Source organism: Batrachochytrium dendrobatidis (assembly GCF_000203795.2).
Source record: "Batrachochytrium dendrobatidis JAM81 unplaced genomic scaffold BATDEscaffold_4, whole genome shotgun sequence".
In the NCBI taxonomy this organism is placed as follows: Eukaryota; Fungi; Chytridiomycota; class Chytridiomycetes; order Rhizophydiales; genus Batrachochytrium; species Batrachochytrium dendrobatidis.
In genome coordinates, this window is record NW_006281102.1 from 587940 (window position 1) to 605093 (window position 17154).

Below are 17154 nucleotides of genomic sequence, written 5' to 3' on the forward strand. Positions count from 1 at the left end.
AAATCATTATTAGCGTTTGAGTTGTAGCATGACGTAGATGCGTAGTTACTATTTGATTGACTGTTATTTGAGGACCGAGCTCGACAGTCTTTTGCTAAATGAGATCCAAGTTTTCCACAATTACGACGCAATATCTTCTTCTTGCCGTTTGGCCAGTAAGATGAATTATTGGAGTTTTGAACATTCTGACGAGAATCGTTCGAGTGATCTCCGTTGGTAAAGCCCCTGAGATGTGGCTGATTGTAGTTTGCTCTTGATGGCTTTCTTTGTTCGAATGAGCTGTGTAACGCGACTTTGGCGTTTTGTAATTTGGGTAATTCGTGAGCTCTTATTAGATCCTCTTCTTCTCTGATTAACATGTCCTTGATAGGCTGTGTAGACAAGTCCTTTTCAGAATAGTCATTGAATTCCTTTCTCATCGAGACCCAATGTCGTGATACATCGATTAGCTTCCATAGGATTTTTCTGAAGAACTCGGAATTTGAAGTTACAACGTTCATTCTCTCGAGCGCTTTCCTTAGCTTAGCCATTTCTTCGAATATAACTTTGACTCCTCCATCTGTGTTGTAAGTGAGTTCTTGCATCTTGATTTCCAATCCGTGGATCTCGATCAGATTTCCTGTTTTGAAGTGTTTGACTATTTTAGCGATTGAATCGCGTGCTGATAGCGGAGTTCCATGTGGATCCTCAGTGAATTCTTCATAGTCTTCTTCGCTGACTGTTGAGCAGATTAACCCTCTTGCTTTGATTTCGTTTATCTTGAATGCTTTTTCTGCCTTTTCTGGCGGTTCTGCAATGACGTATGAATCCCATAAATCATAGTGCTCGAATACTGCTTCGATACTGATATACCATTTGCTGAAATTGGCTTGGTTTAGTCTTGGTACGTATAGACCGTATGTGATCTTTACTGCGTGGCTTCCAACTGTTCTAATAACCTATTAAAGATTTTGATTATCGCGCAAGAAGTATAGAGATAGAAAATAGAGAAAGAGACTGAGTCTTTCAATTAGTAAAGTATAATGTAATAGTATATAATCTGCCGCTGTAGAAAAGATAGGTCAGAAGAGGTCTTGAATGATAATCAGGAAGTAGTCACGCAAGTCAAAGTCAACAGAATAGAGAGTTGAACTTGATAGATAGTAACGAAGTTATGTCGGATGATAGTTAGAGGATGTTCAAAGGATTTATTTAATAACAAAGTACCTTAGTTCTTATAGTAATTGACTGTTTGATAATAGGCTATTGTAACCGGAGATAACTTGGCCAATAGGACTTATTCCAGCTGTTAGCTGTGTAGATATAATGGAATATAGTTACATATGATTGGTAACTATGAGTACAATGTTAAAGTAAGTAGGGTCGTTATAGAAACATAATGGTCAATAAATGATGTGAAGGATATGAATTAGGTGATGTACAATGTGACACACTAGTGTTACATTGTGTTAGAATAATACCCTGCTCGGATACTACAACCGATGTAAGCTAATCATTTAAACAGTTCGAAAACGGTTAGAGTCTGATTACTTCAACAGAGTCGAGCCTGGATGGTAAAGCTGGAATTTTTGAAATGTTCAACTGGTGCGAGTAGTATTTTTTGGGCAACTTTTTCAAAGCATCAGGAATGCACGATGCAAGGCTGTTTTGGGATACGCTGGGGATAAAAGACATAGTTAAAGGATGCTCTTTTCCAAACACTTTTGATGGCAATGCCTGTTGAGTTGTATTGATTGAATTTGATGGCTTTCCAGATTCAGGTTTATCGAAATCTACAAAATGAATGGAGCGAGTGAGTTGTCGTTTAGATAACGCCAATGATGGATCCTGAAAACTCAGTCAAGTCTTTATAGATTCCAGTGGAAATTCTTGTGTTATTATGTTTCCATTCTGTTTCATTGTATCTGCTGGTTGCTGGATTTGACTTTGACCTCCAAGACTCGAGATATCGCCTGGCTTGTCAGCTGTGGATTGAACATGCAGTCTATCAGATGCATTTTGCATTTTTGCCCAGTTCTCCCATTGGGGAATTCTTCGTTTCGTGAGAATGGGATTCGGAGTGATTTTGAGACCACTCTGGTTTGCTGGTCGACTTGGTCTTTGCGACATGCTTCATAAAGCCTATTCAAATTGCCAGTCAAATCTGATGGCGACAATTTGGAAATTTTATGTTTTTCTTTCCGACTGCAGATAAAGATAACACTTTAAAGCAATAATATCTCCATTCTATTAATGAGTGCTGATATACAAATGGTACTGCAGGAATCCGATCACTTCAAAGATAGTGAGTTTCTTGATCCAGATACGTTTAAAAAGATTCAACCACTCGAGTATCACCGCGGTTTATTCAGGAAGGTGTGCGTGCGGATGGACGGCCATTGCTTTATTTCAAAAACACAGAGCTTGACTTTAGTAAGTCTACTATGAGGATCTGCAACTGGCCTGCTGAATTGCATCGAGTTTATTGTTGGTTAATAGTCGACTTTGAATTTAAACACTGTATCTGGGTGATCCTGATGTGCTGACTATGATTGCGACCCATGTACAACCACTATCACCAACCAAAATATCCAGAATGTAGCATTATTAAAATTAGAAATACGACAGCAATATTTGACTAATCAATGATATATTTAGCCTCACCAATAAACCCCAACAACTTTCAGTAGCAATCAAAACTGCATAGTTTATAAAGTAGTAAATCCAACGAAAACACATGTCCAAGTGCAACATCCGATTGTTTATCAACTAATCGGTCAACGTGCCCTTTGTGCTAGGAACGTCTGATGCACCAGTAAATGAAACGGCTTCACGAAGGGCAAGTGCTGTTGCCTTGAATGCAGACTCGCTCCTATCAGATCCATAGTAACAGTTTAATAAATCCACTCATCATAAACTTTTGTAAATAGACTTTGTAACCAAAACAGTGTTACATCTACTCTAGTATCCAAACATGACACCATGCATTCAGCTACAACTGTACCTGTGATGATCATTAAATCCCTTGATAGTATCCACATGTAGGGTAATGCCAGCAGTGCCAGCAAAACTTTCAAGGAAATGTGGAATCATTTCACAACTCAACTGACCAAGCATTTCCCTTTTGAGACCAAGATCGATATGAGCTGATGGACGGCCAGAGATATCAACAACTGCACGGGACAAGGCTTCATCTAGCGGAGCATAGGCATATCCAAAGCGTTTAATGCCAGCAAGATTGGATGGACCTTGTGCCAAGGCCTCCTTGAATGCCTTGCCCAGTGCCAGACCTATATCTTCTGTGGTGTGGTGGTCATCAATGTGAATGTCCCCAGTGCACTTGAGAGTGATGGACCATTTACTATGTTTGGCAAGTGCATGGATCATCTAATAAGCCAATTGAACAGTCCATTAAAGTGTGAGTTGCAGTTCAATACGGTTGCATTAGTAATAACATGCCAACACTTTGAGGTTGATATCAGCAGAATGCTGATGGCTGAATATTGATGGGATTCATTCTTTTATCCACCAATCCTACTCGTTTGTATTAAATGGCATTGACCTTTTACTAATCATCATAATCTCATCAAGTCATACATGATCCAAAAATCCAATTCCAGTAGAGATGGAAATGGCCTGACTGTCAAATTGGCCAACGTCCAGTAGAGTGAGATCAATGTGTACATCAGTCTCGGCGGTCTTGCGATGGACAGAAGCAGTTCGAAGCATATGCTGTTGTAGTAGTGGTAAAGGACAATCCTTTTTCAAATAGCTTCTAATGGCAAGTGGCTGTGACGGCCGATTAGCATTTGCTAGTGAAGCAGCCGTTTGTGTAACTGTCATGGTCATTGTCAATGGCACACTCAGTGCATACCAACAGTCTGTCTGACCATTAGTACGGATTTGTTTATTGCAAGTATTCATGATCGAGCGCCTTGAGACAGTTGCCATTTGGATTGAGCATATCCATATCGTTCTGGCAACAATCTACTGCAACAATTAATAGACATGCAAATTTGCCATGCATTCAATTGCTGATCATACAAATCTGTTTAATATTGCATGTCTAGAATGTGTCGAGTTGCTCCACTGTTTATATGTCGAACCATTGATCAACTTTGTATAAAACAGTATTGATGCACAAAATAGCAACAGTATAATCGATTGGCATGTCTAGTTTGTCTTTATATTTGATATACAGTACCAGACATCAATTTAAACTATCTGCGACAGTCAACAGATTTGGTTGTAGATATATCTACACCAGCCATTGAGCATGATGAATAGTGTATACTCTAGTCCTGATGTGACCAATTAAAATAAACTTGCCAAAACCGAGTCTTTGTATCATGCAGTTGAAAGATCTTTGGACGGATCCACCAAACGACAATATTGCAGCATAACCATCACGCCCGCATATTGAGTCAGGAACAAGTGAGCAAAAACCATAATATTTGCAGATACGTTTGTGTATTGAACATGGCTCAAATGCAGGTCTGCCTATCAATAGATTCAGTAGATTTCTATTGGCTGAACTCGCACGACTTGATAAGTGTGTAGTGTTGTCCATGTATAGGAGATCGATACAGTGCATGCTGTATCCGACTCTGTCAGGCTTCTAATCAAGTCAAGATCATATCAGATTCACAAGTGGTATACACATGGTTTGTCATAAAACTCGGCCAAAGCTACACGAATATAGATTGTAATTAATTAGAATCTAAATTAGCCTGATGAACCCCTTAATCAACCCGTAACAGACTGACAAAGTTGCAAAATGAAAGGGTAATGAACGAAAAAGATAAGGCTTACATCTCTATTAATGCAAAGAAAAAGTCATGACGCCCATTACATCGAGTTGGAACAGGATTAAAGCGGTCATGCAGCACAAGTTATGGGTAGGTCTAATTAAACAGTGTTTAAAGGGTGTATTTGTGTTGGTAACTATCTCAAGATTAACCTGATTACGTCTTATCATTACTGCATTTATGTTTCATGTGATTTGATGCTGATGGTTATACTGATGGAACGAGAATTATGTGGCGTTGGTGGGAACCCGACCAAATTAACGGGTCAAATGTATCAACGCTCATCCATAGGGAATCATTGCTAATTATCAAATCACCATTGACAATTCCATTTAGTCGGGTTATGATTGATATAGCCTAGTGTGATAAAAACACATGTATGACCAAACAGATACCGTCTATAACACTGGGCACTGCACGGATTTATGCTAGCCATGAATTTACAGTAGTACGACATGCATTGTTGATGGTTCTATAGTTTTATTCACTAGCAATTAATAGTATGCTGATAAACAATGCCAGCCAATTGTGGCTTTCAAGATACAAAACATACAACGAAAATGATGATGTTGAGCGTTCAGCAGTGATGCGTATAGCAAATTCATTTGACCGAGAAATAATGCGACATTGGTGGCGCATAATGAGATATGGCTTGATCATCAGTAAGATTACTGGATATTACATGAAAACAATACGACTAGAACGCTAATTGAATGTGGGTAATTGGTGTTGATGGATGGATTGTCACAAACAATGACTCAATATAAACTTTATGAAACAACTTAATGCAACCAAACCATTGTACATTCCAAACTCGGCCAGAATCCAGTCGCATCTTATGATTGCGCCTGCATTGTTGATACATTCGGCCGCCTGTGTTATTGTATCATGTCAATAGTCTTGTCTACCAATACTCGCTTGTATCTGAGTGATGGCCATGTCAACTACGACATTACATTGCCCATTCATCCATATTCGTAATTCTTGCATTCAATCGAATTCATTGGCATGATCGCTGACATGATCGTTGTAAACAGCCACATTATTGGCTCACTTGCATTAGTTTATCATCAAACTAGCTTGAATTGCTTTGCTCATGTCAGACAACAAGGATGCATTAAGACTCGTTTTGGACAAAATCACACACAGCATCATTCATATTAACCCAGCACCACTCATTAGCCCAGCACCGTATCTAATCCAGCCAAGCCAAGCCAAGTCGTATTATATGGCCAGACATTACCTTGATGCTTATTCATTGTATAACTAGAACAATATAATTTCCATCCAACTAGTGGTCGGCTGCCAAGTCTCGTGCCTGTTGGCATGGACCCAGTTATTAGACCATCGACCTTGGTCACCATCGCCATTTTTGGGTCATTTCTTGATATGCTTGACTCTAGCAACGACTAATAGGCCGAATGATACTTGATAGATAAAGATATACCTGTTACAGTCCCTTTACTGCCATTCAAATGAATCCCCTAAATAGGCTCATTTTCAAAACGCATTCAATTTGATTTAATTGATTACTGCAAAAAGGCATTATGCGCATCTGACCCTGAAACTATTGTTTGTTTGATTAGACCCTTGAGTCGACGGCCACCACTCAACTGCTGAAAGCTTCTGTAAAATCAATCAACGACACGAAACGCCCACCGGCTTGAAGCGACTATAAAACTAGCGGATTGTTTCCTCTCGCTTTTTAGAAGGATACACATATCGATACGGTATCGACTAAGCTCCTTGACCAAAACCTTAATATTTCTCGATACATATCCTTGCGCATTACATTATGATTACTCCAGCCTCTTTTGGATCTGATTCTTCCCAATGCTCGTCACAGCCATTGCAGCACTTGGTTGCCCAGACTCAAATTGTCGGATTCTCTCCGTCCATTACCCACAGCTCAACCATTACTTTGGTTCCCCCATCGCAGCCGACAGATCAAAGCTTGATCCACTCTTCTGATTTTGATGCAGTATCGCACTCGAGCCATGTCAGTTGGATCAGTATTGGCATCAATCGCCATGTTCGATTCAACAGCAGCACAAGCAGTCTAGGCAGCAGCGACTCAGAGCAGGCCTCTGATGCCATTCATACCCCATACACGGCGTTGCAATCTACCACATCAACAAGGTCCAAACGCCGACCTCGCACGGTGTTCCCATCTGCTATTCCATCGCTTGCGTTAGATACTGCATCTACTAGTGACACCACAGATAGCGATCTTGATAGTGAGGCTGATGTGTGTGACGCTTCTGGGTTCACTGGTGAACACCAGAACGCTGTGCTGGCCACAGTTTGCGGGTTGCATCAGGTCAATACATTTAGTAAACCCATTGATGTTCGACTGACACTATCTCAACAGCGACACTTGTCAGTTCACACTGCTCAACGTCGGGTAGTCTGTGCTCATTTGAATGCAGAGTTTACTCGTCCCCGCACCATTAGCGTACGCAGATGAGGCTGTTTATGATGGGTGGATACCAGATCGGATGCATGTTTAGATTGAAGGTGCTTTGTTTTGCCTGAGCCGACCGAACGATGCGTGATCATGGCATTGAGATAGACAGCGAGTATACACAGCAATATACCGATATGCATAAACATCTTATGTCTAATCGCATATATTGTTCATGACTTGCTTTTCTCAAAGGCACGGGTTCAGTAGTGGGCGTAGTCACAGATCGCTTCAAGGGTTAAATTAACAATTGCCAGCACTTATTCTGGTCCTAGTTTGAGCGATGCCTGCGAGCTGTGGCTCGACCAACTTGATCTATTGCTAGCTGTTTCATTTCAGACACCAGCTGTGTTGTGACTTGTATTCCAGAGTTGCTTATTTCACTACGGTCTCTGCTAGTTTCATGTGCTGTCTGCGGTGCGGCTTTGCTTTATCTTTTCGTATATCGACTCTACTATTCTAAAGTGGCTTGAATCGTATTCCAGCACTTTGTGCCATGCCGTCTCTTTCAGTGTTACTCTAACCCTAACCCTTTTCTGGCGGCATACCATTCGCTTTGCTCCGACATCTTTCTATTAGACTTTTGACCTTTCTGGTTTCAACTCACAACAGACCCATAATATCCTCACTTGCACCAAATCTCCACACTAATATCCATCTGATTACTTTTTGTTGCTACAGCAAGATGTTTTCTTGCTACATCCATACCAAAATAGCTTCGTTTTGCATGCACTAGTTTTTGAATAATAAAAGTTTGATTCTAGTATTTTTGTGCTTGTAGGGTTGAATGGTGCCGTAATTTAGTTTGCACAGGGAGTATGCTTTGTAAGCAGTCGTTGGCTCTACTGATATTTTGACACTCTTGCATCAGTGTATTGACGCCCTTTGGTTAGCACTCCCATGCATTCATTTGCATGTGCAGATTGGACCGAGCAGTGCTGTTGTACATTGCCATCAAGGCATATCCCATACGGATCTTGACTCGGGTCTTGAAATCTGCATACTTGCATATTTACAGTGTAGCTCTAGGTGTTCCAGAATCGCATCTATGCTTTACTAATGTATGTAATATTAATGGGTTTATTTCCAATAGATTACAAGTCACAAGATGCTCGAGTATATTTCATTCAAGCACAAAAGCATTGTTCAGCTGGAGGAAATGAATAACTTTGCAATGTTATAAGCTCTCCGTTACAGGGAGTTGCAGCCCTAAATAATTCGTCATTGTGGTTACTGCTTCAACGGTGTATAACCAACAATAAGCTAAATTTAGAATTGGGCGGATGATCGATTCATGTTTGTGCAAGCAATCTAATTTTATTTTGGATGTGCAGCTTCCCATTCGACAATTTTTGGATGGGAGCGGACAGCTTCGTATATAGCACATACTTTAGGGTATGCATCAACAAGGTCTGCAGGAATGCCAGCCCATTGTCCATCTTTGATAAAAGATACATTAGCATATATCATCAGATCAGCAATAGTGAGGGTATGGCCAACTGCCCATATTCCAGCCGAATGTTGAGCAATGGTTTTGTCTAGATAGCCAAACATGGCAGGATAGCAGGTGGTAGCTAGAGTTTCTCTAGTAGCAACAACTCGAACAGGATCTGGATCTTTTTTGGTAGCATTATGCAAGTTGCGGATATCCGTTATTTGCAGGACGATCTGATCAACCAAAGCAGCATTGAGCAGATCTGTGGATGGGTAGAGACCAGCTAGTGTTCCGACATAGCGGAGGATGGCATTGGACTGAGCAATAGTGGTAGAGTTGTCAATGGTTAGTAAGGGCAATTGCCCAAAGGGAGTCTGCGGCTTTAACGATGGCCATTCGGTAGAGCGAACGACTCTGTAATCCTCAAATGGGATGCTGCCTACGTGCATACACAAACGAATCACTTCGCCCTTGGAGCGAGCATCAAAGTAAACCAACTTGAGTGATGGCATTGAACCGGTCATGAGGATAGCTGGAACCAGAGAGCGATCTATACTACTTGGAACACGTGAGGGAGGAGTGACTTGAATACTGTCATCAGATTTACTCTTTATAATGACTAGCAACCAACTACTATCCCAGCTCTCCTTTTCCTTGGCAGTACGTTCTCATTTCCATTTGCATCTGTTTTATTTCGACTATTAACATTGGATATTTTACAATAGAATCGCTCTCATGCTAAATTAGATAGTACTCTGCTCTCTCCTCGTCGTGCTGGGGTTGCTATTATCCTGCGTATCCATCCTACTACCGATGCACTAGAGATCCTGTATATTCGCCGTGCCTGGAATCTTCGGGATAGATGGAGTGGCCACGTAATTTTGAATGTTCATTGAAACACATGCATCCTGTCTGATACCTTAATTCAAATTCTCATTCCATCAGTTTTCCTTTAAATGCAACCCATTACTGTTAATTGTAGATGGCCTTTCCCGGAGGAAAGGCTGAGTCTGGAGAATCTGATCAGCAGGCTACCGAGCGAGAAACTCTCGAGGAAATAGGTCTCGATCTTCAATCCTCTGCATTCAAGTACTTGGGTGTCTTGGACGACAGGGAAATTCGATCTCCCATTACTCGTACTCGCATACTAGTCCTTACCTGCAGAGTCTATCTTCAAACCGTCTCTGAAACTCCTCCTATTGTTTTATCACCAAAAGAAGTTGCTGACATTTACTGGGTAGATATCAAAGTGTTTTTGAATGCATTGACCCAACCATCCTCACTTCCACCTTGGAGATGCTTGAAAGTTGACATTATAACCCCAAGAACTATGAATACCAAGCTATTACAAGCTATACAGCCAGTTTTACGGATGGCTGTTGGCCATTGCTTGTATGCAGGCGTGATTGTTCCCAGTGCTCCTCCTGAAGTTTTACCAATTTGGGGAATGACATTGTGGCTGACCAGCGATGTTCTTGCGCTAGCGATCGGATGTCCTGTTAATGGAACTAATGTGTTGGCAACTCGAGCTACTGGCATTTATTCCATGTTTGATATACATTGGTGCATGTGGATATCCACTCTCGGTCGGTATCCTCGTCGCGTGTTTGTCGATCAAAATGTTCCCAGGTAAAGCATGTTCATTTCTCGTCTTTTGTAAATCTGAAACTGTATATTTAAAATTAACCACTCTTCCTTTTCAGCTGTTGCACCTATCCGGTGATTGCATTAGTAATACTGACCAACTGTTTTAATTTTGTATTTGAACTCGTGTTTGAAAATATATAGCATTGGGATGGCAACTCATCATGCTGTTGCAGTCTCTGTGATTTTTTCAGCAGCCTGGAAAGTCATTTTGATTTCACAAATGATTCGATATACTCCTCGATTTGTTGGATGGCTACGATCGTCACTATAATTATTACTTATGGTTTTGAGCTAAATCGATGCATAGATCGACTGGTTACCACTACTTTTTTCAATGATGTTTTTCCAAGATTTGTGTCATGATCCGAATGCTTTCTACCATCAAATGGATGATATGATGGGATGATACTGAATGCGTTTTCCCAAATACAGGATAACAGCATGCCATCAGTCAACACCCATTTTTACCAATGAAGTCTATACACAAACCAACTACACCTTTACCCATGCGGGATCGTTTAAAGTATATTTTACCATGCCGACTTTGAGATATGACTCTTTTGACCATTTTTCTCTTCTCTTTTCGTTGTTTTTGTTTAGTATCAAGTTCATTGACAAAAGATCATTCACTTTGTATATTATTTGCTCATTTACCAGAATATCGTCACTATGTTTGCTATCTATTTTGAATAACGTTATCACATCATTTATCACATCGTGACAAGCACTTTGCCGATGCCAACGTTTTTGGAATGGGTTTCTTGTCCAAAAACATGCTCTCGCTTTCAATGAATTACAAGGCTGAATCTTTTGAATTGGTCGCATAAACTATCTACTCTGAATAAAATAAACCCTTCTTAGTATGAAATTCAATCCATTTTCTCATATCTATTCTCGCAGAATTCAAATGAAATTTTATTTTCTGGACAGCTTCTAGTGAAAATCGTCAATATTGTAAGCTACACTAATTTTATCATTGTTAAACAAAAACGGTACTATTTGGTACTTTTTATATACTACTCAACTACCGGCTGCAAAACCATAAATATCTCGATTGGCTCTTTCTACTGTATTTTCGATCCTAATAGCCCTGATTATATATCAACATAAATAAGCATTCCAAATTGTAGTAGCCAAAACAATATACTCGACAGCTTGAAAATCAATAAAACGGGATTGAAATTATCTCAGTAACTAATGGTGATGTGCCGACTACATTGGATAGACACATCAGCTCAATAAAAACTTCAATTCATTACCATTGTTAACCACCAGTAATAATCGCTATATCTTTGTGTTTTTTGATCATGTTTATTTCGACTTTTTTGGTTCATAAGTGGATACCGGCAATCTAATTCCATTATGGATACATTAACATCGATTCATAGTTAAAAACAAAAATCAAAACAAAAATATTTATATTCAACTCACTTTCTCATGTTTGCAAAACATTCCAATATCATCAAACATGTTGTTGTATTTCAAACATATGGATTGTTCGTTTGTAAAACTGCACAGTTGTTTTAGGTTGGCATACATACTATATAGGTCAAACACTGAAATTCGTACCAAAACAAGATTAAATGATTGACGTTGTCATGTATTGAATTGAAAGGATCAACATGTCGTTCAGCAAACTGAACGTGGTACAGGAAACACGATCGATAAACGATCATGCCATTCAAATCAGCACTTTTATTTTCCAAGCCAAATATTACAAACATTGTGCAATTGGCATGCAGACAACAGTTGCATTCTAAAATGTGCAATCATTGGTTTCTTGAACTAGAAACGCGGATGTATCTGTGAGTTTAGGATACAACAAGAATGAGCATGCAGAGTTGTATCGACAGCATCAGACCAGTCAAACACAGTATATATATTGCAATGCATACATATGGGTTTAGATTTGATGATTGTGCAATGCATGACTACAAAATGTAAAAAAAGAACCATTTCAGTTCAAAATCATAGTTTGATTGTGTGCATCATGATAGTTGTGTTATTGAAAAGGTTAATTTTAATAGAAAAACAGCGAGTATTTAGACATTGTTTATTCCCAAGCAAAATAGAGACAATCATTGCAAGATGAGCACATTGCCAAACTTTACGTGAACACAGTTGTAAGTTAGCCGACTATCTACGAGGTTTTTTTTCAAACCAAGCGGCCAACTTGTTGTAATGCACAATAATATGCATCTCTTGTTTTATCTTGCCCATCATTTTTTCAACTTCCTCTACTAACTCTCCGCATTTCTGAGCTTGAGCCTCGAGTTTTTCAAAAGTGATCTTTCGATGCGGCTTGTATGGGGATGATCTCTGTTGATTTAGGTTTTCACTATAACTTTTAAAGCGCAGCTCCATCCGCTCGTATTTCTCCTGGCACTTTTGTAGTTTGCTCAGTAGTTTTTTTAGTATCATGTTATTCGTCACTGCTGATGGAGTCATTTCATCAGCAGCACGAATACACCGTTCAGTTGTAGACAGTTCCTTACATCTAGGATCATTTTTATCCAAAGGTGTTCCGTCATCATCATAGCCGAAATCGCTAGCCTTTAATGGTGGTGCTCCATCAAGGATGTGACGAAATGGTCCTTTTGAAGAATATGGTTTAAATAGTTCATTATTTTGATTCGACTGTTGGTTAATTGGTGGATTTGACTGTTGGCTGGTTGGTGGATGCGATTGTTGGCTGTTTGATGGATGCGATTGTTGGCTGTTTGATGGATTTGATTGTTGGCTGGTTGACGGATGCGATTGTTGGCTGGTTGACGGATTCGGTTCATTTGGAGGAGTTTGTCTTTTCTCTAGTATGGATATGGAATCTGAACTGCTCGAAAGTATCATGGCTTTGGCAGTAGCAGCCAAAAAAAGACAGCTCAAAACGTTGATTTTCATAGTGACAGCAAGTATTATGGTCGATCAACGACAATCATTGCTGTTTATATATTTTATCAAGTAGCAGACCATTTACACACTGATAACAGTGCATACAGGGTTACGGCCCAAGTTACAGAGTTAAAGGGTTGCTGCTTTTATCCACTATGTTGTACACGAGTGCAGCAGGGATTCGTGCTTCGAGTCATCAATAGCACTAGTTTAACATGAACACTGTATACTCTGTAGTCAATTCACTTGCAGTGTTTATACAAAAATGAACACAGAAGAGAAAGACCATTGAACTTGACCAAAAAGTTTAAAAGACACGGTATTCAGTAAATTTGATGACAATTACCATTTCACAAAATCGATCGTTTATCATGTACTCGGACTCCTTTATTTGTTCCGTTTCAGTGAATACAACTGAAAAAATGTTCACACCACAGCTCCAGTGCATCCCACAATCTTGACACTTGTTCGATCTCCAAATCTACTGTACAAATATTGTGAATATTGTGCAATTGGTATGCAGACAACAGTTGTATTCTAAAATGTGCAATCATTGGTTTCTTGAACTAGAAACGCGGATATATCTGTAAGTTTAGGATACAACAAGAATGAGCATGTGCAGAGTTGTATCGACAGCATCAGATCAGTCAAACACATAATATATATATTGCAATGCATACATATGGGTTTAGATTTGATGATTGTGCAATGCATGACTACAAAATGTAAAAAAAGAACCATTTCAGTTCAAAATCATAGTTTGATTGTGTGCATCATGATAGTTGTGTCATTGAAAAGGTTAATTTTAATAGAAAAACAGCGAGTATTTAAACATTGTTTATTCCCAAGCAAAATAGAGACAATCATTGCAAGATGAGCACATTGCTAAACTTTACGTGAACACAGTTGTAGAACTATAATCATCGAGTGTCCATTCAAATCCATGTATTGAAACATTCAACCATGACTCACTTTTCTGTATTATTTTCAATTTAAATTTACTATTAAACAACCAATAATCTATATGCTCAACTATGTCACAACTAGCGACAGGGTTGAGAATCAAAACATGAATGAAAAAATCAGTAATCGCCATCAATGTGTATCGTGTATTTGGAAATACTTGCGCAAGTCTAACTCAACCACTTGTATGTGTGATCGAGATCTGTTACTTATACGACTGCCATCACCACGACCACAGTGACATGTTGTAGTTTGAGCATGAGGGTTTGGTGTTGCAGGTTTACATTGTGATGGCAGATTCGTGTCGCCATCTATATTAATGGTGTCAGTCTTGATCGGTTTACAGTCTTCAAAGTTGTCCGACAACATCACTGCAGTATACATTGTGACAAATGGTGTGACATTATTGTCCAAGTTTCAGCACCAACTTCAGCATTGTGTTATTGCACCATTCATAATGTATGTCAAATGGTTCATCAAGTAAAATGGTTTCCACATATTGAACTGCACCTATCAAGCGCATATGTTGCCAAAATACTGTCAGCTTACTGGATCAAGCTGCTTAGTTCAAAAATATAATTATTGGTGATATTTTGCAGATATCGGTAGATTGCTCAACTACTGACTTGAATGACATGATCGTTTATCGATCGTGTTTCCTGTATCACGTTCAGTTTGTTAAACGACATGTTGATCCTTTCAATTCAATACATGACAACGTCAATCATTTAATCTTGTTCCAGAACGGGTTTCAGTGTTTGACCTATATAGTATGTATGCCAACCTAAAACAATTGTGCAGTTTTACAAACGAGCAATCCATATGTTTGAAATACAACAACATGCTTGATGATATTGGAATGTTTTACAAACATGAGAAAGTGAGTTGAATATAATCAAAAAATATATTTTCATGTTTCCATCCCCATCATCGCTAGCTTTAAAAGATGTAGAATGATAAAATGAGCTTTTTTGAACGCAAGACTATGTTGATACACTACTAGAATCCTGTATAGTGGTCTTTAACTCGCTTAGTTGCTCGTCTGCCTCGCCAGACTCGACAAGGATTGCATCTAGCTTAGCAAGTAGATTGTCGGTTTTGCTACCCAGAGTATCCAATGCCTTTTCTGCCGATGTCTAAACAACCGTCATATTCAACCATATTAGCAAATAATTGAAGAAATAGAATCCACTCTGCTATCCTAACCCATCAGCATGTGGACTTACCAGTTGACTCATGAGTTGTGCAATATTCAGGCTTTCAGAGGTTGATTCTTCCAACGTAGAAAGATCACGCAGCTCTTGCATGAGTTCTTCAAGCGTGCTTGTTTGTGATAGCTCCAAGGGAGCATCGGGTTGAAAGAGCGGATGCAAAGGAGAGTCTGACTCTGTATCGGCTATAGTAGTTGGTTCAGGCATGCTTTGCAACCAGCCGGCTTAAATTGAATGGTTCAAGATGTGCAAGTGCAACATCAAAGCATGCCACCACACACCCTCAGGAGTTTATATCCAAAAGCTTGACAGAAACTCTTGTAGTCGTCAGATACAAAGACCATCTGAAAAGTTTCTAATTGAATGCAGCATTTTCTGTCAGTGGTGAGTATAGTATTGTGTATTTCATCGCATATCTACAACCATTAATTCAGCACTGTTAGCATTATATTAGCAAATCCACAAAAACAATAATTCAATCCAACCTCGTCCATCTTTGCCATATGCTCTCACCCACTACTGCTACATACAAGAGGTCCTCTCATAACAAATCAGCCGTTTATCCTGTGGAAGAAAGAAAGATGCCATATGGATCTGTATCTCGACCTTTTCTAGGATTACCTTTTCGGCACAGACTTATGAGCCATAGAGGAGGGTCGCTCGAACATGTGGAAAATACTATGCCCGCATTCAGATATTCAGCCAAAATACAGGCTGATATGATGGAGCTTGATGTACAGTACACAAAAGACCACCAGGTTGTGATTTTTCACGACTTATATCTGGACAGGTTATGTGGTTCTGAATTCAAGGGAAAAAAGATTAGTGACTAGTAAGTGTTTATCAACTATTTGAGATTGTTCAACCCATATCATTTAACCTAGTCTGATATATGAATTTATGCAAATATCAGTAATTTAAAAGACCTGCCGCCGCTGCTGATTCCAAACAAGCTTGCTCATTTACCGCAAGTGGTTCAAGACCCAGAATCAAGACGAATCCCCTTGCTTCAAGATCTACTAACTGAATTTCCAACTTATCCCATGCAGATTGATGTCAAAGACAGCCCCAAAGAACTTGTTTTTAAAGTCGCGCATTTACTTCAGTCACACAATCGCATCGATAAAACAGTTTGGGGCTCCTTTCTCTATGAGCAATCCAAATACTGTGCAACTGCTACTCCATTTTCGTCACAGATTCCTCGTTTTTTTTGTGCATGGAGATTTTTACAAACCTATTTCATGTACCATGTTGGTTTGCTTGGCTGGATGAGCATACCCGAACGCGCATTGATTATGCCAAACTATTACATGTTGATGAGCAAGGGATACATGAAAGCCATCCAGGCTCGTGGTGTTTCTGTCATCATGTTTGGCACAAAGGACGGCGCTTTGAATACTGAGCTGGAATGGGAGCAGGCAAGAGACGTTGGTGTAAATGGTATCTGTTCAGATTCTCCCACAAAGCTGATTGAATGGCTTGAGAGTAATCCGTTGAGATCTATGTTACAAGCCTAGACATTATGAATATATTTTGGTTTTGGTTTTCATTCATTATAGCGAGAATTGTCAATACCAGAATCGATTTGCATTTAAACATTGATTCGAGTGATTTTTCAACATGAGTTGAAAGTCAAGTATTGTTTTGATTGATATAGGCTTGAACAGCCATGTGTTTGAACATGAGTAATGAAGCACCAACATTGTTTCAATAGACTCGATATTTTTGGAGATAAAATTCATGTCAATGCAATGTATA

At 39.4% G+C, this 17154-nt stretch overlaps 8 protein-coding genes across 8 annotated transcripts; 3 read left to right on the plus strand and 5 right to left on the minus strand.

Annotated features, from left to right (window-relative positions):
* Window positions 1-165: 165 nt before the first annotated feature.
* Window positions 166-1674, minus strand: BATDEDRAFT_87722 (uncharacterized protein; the record flags this gene model as incomplete). The annotated part of the gene is made up of 2 exons (XM_006678159.1): window positions 166-348; window positions 1531-1674. 2 exons carry the CDS (start codon window positions 1672-1674, stop codon window positions 166-168), a joined length of 327 nt encoding a protein of 108 aa, XP_006678222.1.
* A 1074-nt stretch (window positions 1675-2748) lies between these two features.
* Window positions 2749-3708, minus strand: BATDEDRAFT_10598 (uncharacterized protein; the record flags this gene model as incomplete). The annotated part of the gene is made up of 3 exons (XM_006677678.1): window positions 2749-2851; window positions 2984-3366; window positions 3577-3708. The coding sequence occupies 3 exons, from the start codon at window positions 3706-3708 to the stop codon at window positions 2749-2751; spliced, it is 618 nt and encodes a 205-aa protein (XP_006677741.1).
* A 2814-nt stretch (window positions 3709-6522) lies between these two features.
* Window positions 6523-8015, plus strand: BATDEDRAFT_31587 (uncharacterized protein). Its single transcript, XM_006677907.1, has one exon. It carries the CDS (start codon window positions 6583-6585, stop codon window positions 7252-7254), a length of 672 nt encoding a protein of 223 aa, XP_006677970.1. The 5' UTR covers window positions 6523-6582; the 3' UTR covers window positions 7255-8015.
* A 553-nt stretch (window positions 8016-8568) lies between these two features.
* On the minus strand, window positions 8569-9210 carry BATDEDRAFT_23958 (uncharacterized protein; the record flags this gene model as incomplete). Its single annotated transcript, XM_006677816.1, has 1 exon — window positions 8569-9210. One exon carries the CDS (start codon window positions 9208-9210, stop codon window positions 8569-8571), a length of 642 nt encoding a protein of 213 aa, XP_006677879.1.
* A 91-nt stretch (window positions 9211-9301) lies between these two features.
* BATDEDRAFT_87435 (uncharacterized protein) lies at window positions 9302-10604 on the plus strand (the record flags this gene model as incomplete). Its single annotated transcript, XM_006678048.1, has 4 exons — window positions 9302-9346; window positions 9412-9561; window positions 9669-10315; window positions 10475-10604. The coding sequence occupies 4 exons, from the start codon at window positions 9302-9304 to the stop codon at window positions 10602-10604; spliced, it is 972 nt and encodes a 323-aa protein (XP_006678111.1).
* Window positions 10605-12469: 1865 nt separating this feature from the next.
* Window positions 12470-13231, minus strand: BATDEDRAFT_23960 (uncharacterized protein; the record flags this gene model as incomplete). The annotated part of the gene is made up of 1 exon (XM_006677817.1): window positions 12470-13231. One exon carries the CDS (start codon window positions 13229-13231, stop codon window positions 12470-12472), a length of 762 nt encoding a protein of 253 aa, XP_006677880.1.
* Window positions 13232-15168: 1937 nt separating this feature from the next.
* BATDEDRAFT_23961 (uncharacterized protein) lies at window positions 15169-15603 on the minus strand (the record flags this gene model as incomplete). The annotated part of the gene is made up of 2 exons (XM_006677818.1): window positions 15169-15321; window positions 15412-15603. 2 exons carry the CDS (start codon window positions 15601-15603, stop codon window positions 15169-15171), a joined length of 345 nt encoding a protein of 114 aa, XP_006677881.1.
* Window positions 15604-15848: 245 nt separating this feature from the next.
* Window positions 15849-16944, plus strand: BATDEDRAFT_36815 (uncharacterized protein). Its single transcript, XM_006677994.1, has 2 exons — window positions 15849-16228; window positions 16310-16944. Exons 1-2 carry the CDS (start codon window positions 15900-15902, stop codon window positions 16911-16913), a joined length of 933 nt encoding a protein of 310 aa, XP_006678057.1. The 5' UTR covers window positions 15849-15899; the 3' UTR covers window positions 16914-16944.
* The last annotated feature ends 210 nt before the right edge of the window (window positions 16945-17154 follow it).

Excerpts from the sequence above, each read along its gene's own strand:
- BATDEDRAFT_36815 (XM_006677994.1), top strand. The coding sequence starts at position 15,900 with ATGCTCTCACCCACTACTGCTACATACAAGAGGTCCTCTCATAACAAA. Across the intron at positions 16,229-16,309 it reads GGAAAAAAGATTAGTGACTA|TAATTTAAAAGACCTGCCGC; the intron begins GTAAGTGTTTAT and ends TGCAAATATCAG.
- BATDEDRAFT_31587 (XM_006677907.1), top strand. The coding sequence starts at position 6,583 with ATGATTACTCCAGCCTCTTTTGGATCTGATTCTTCCCAATGCTCGTCA.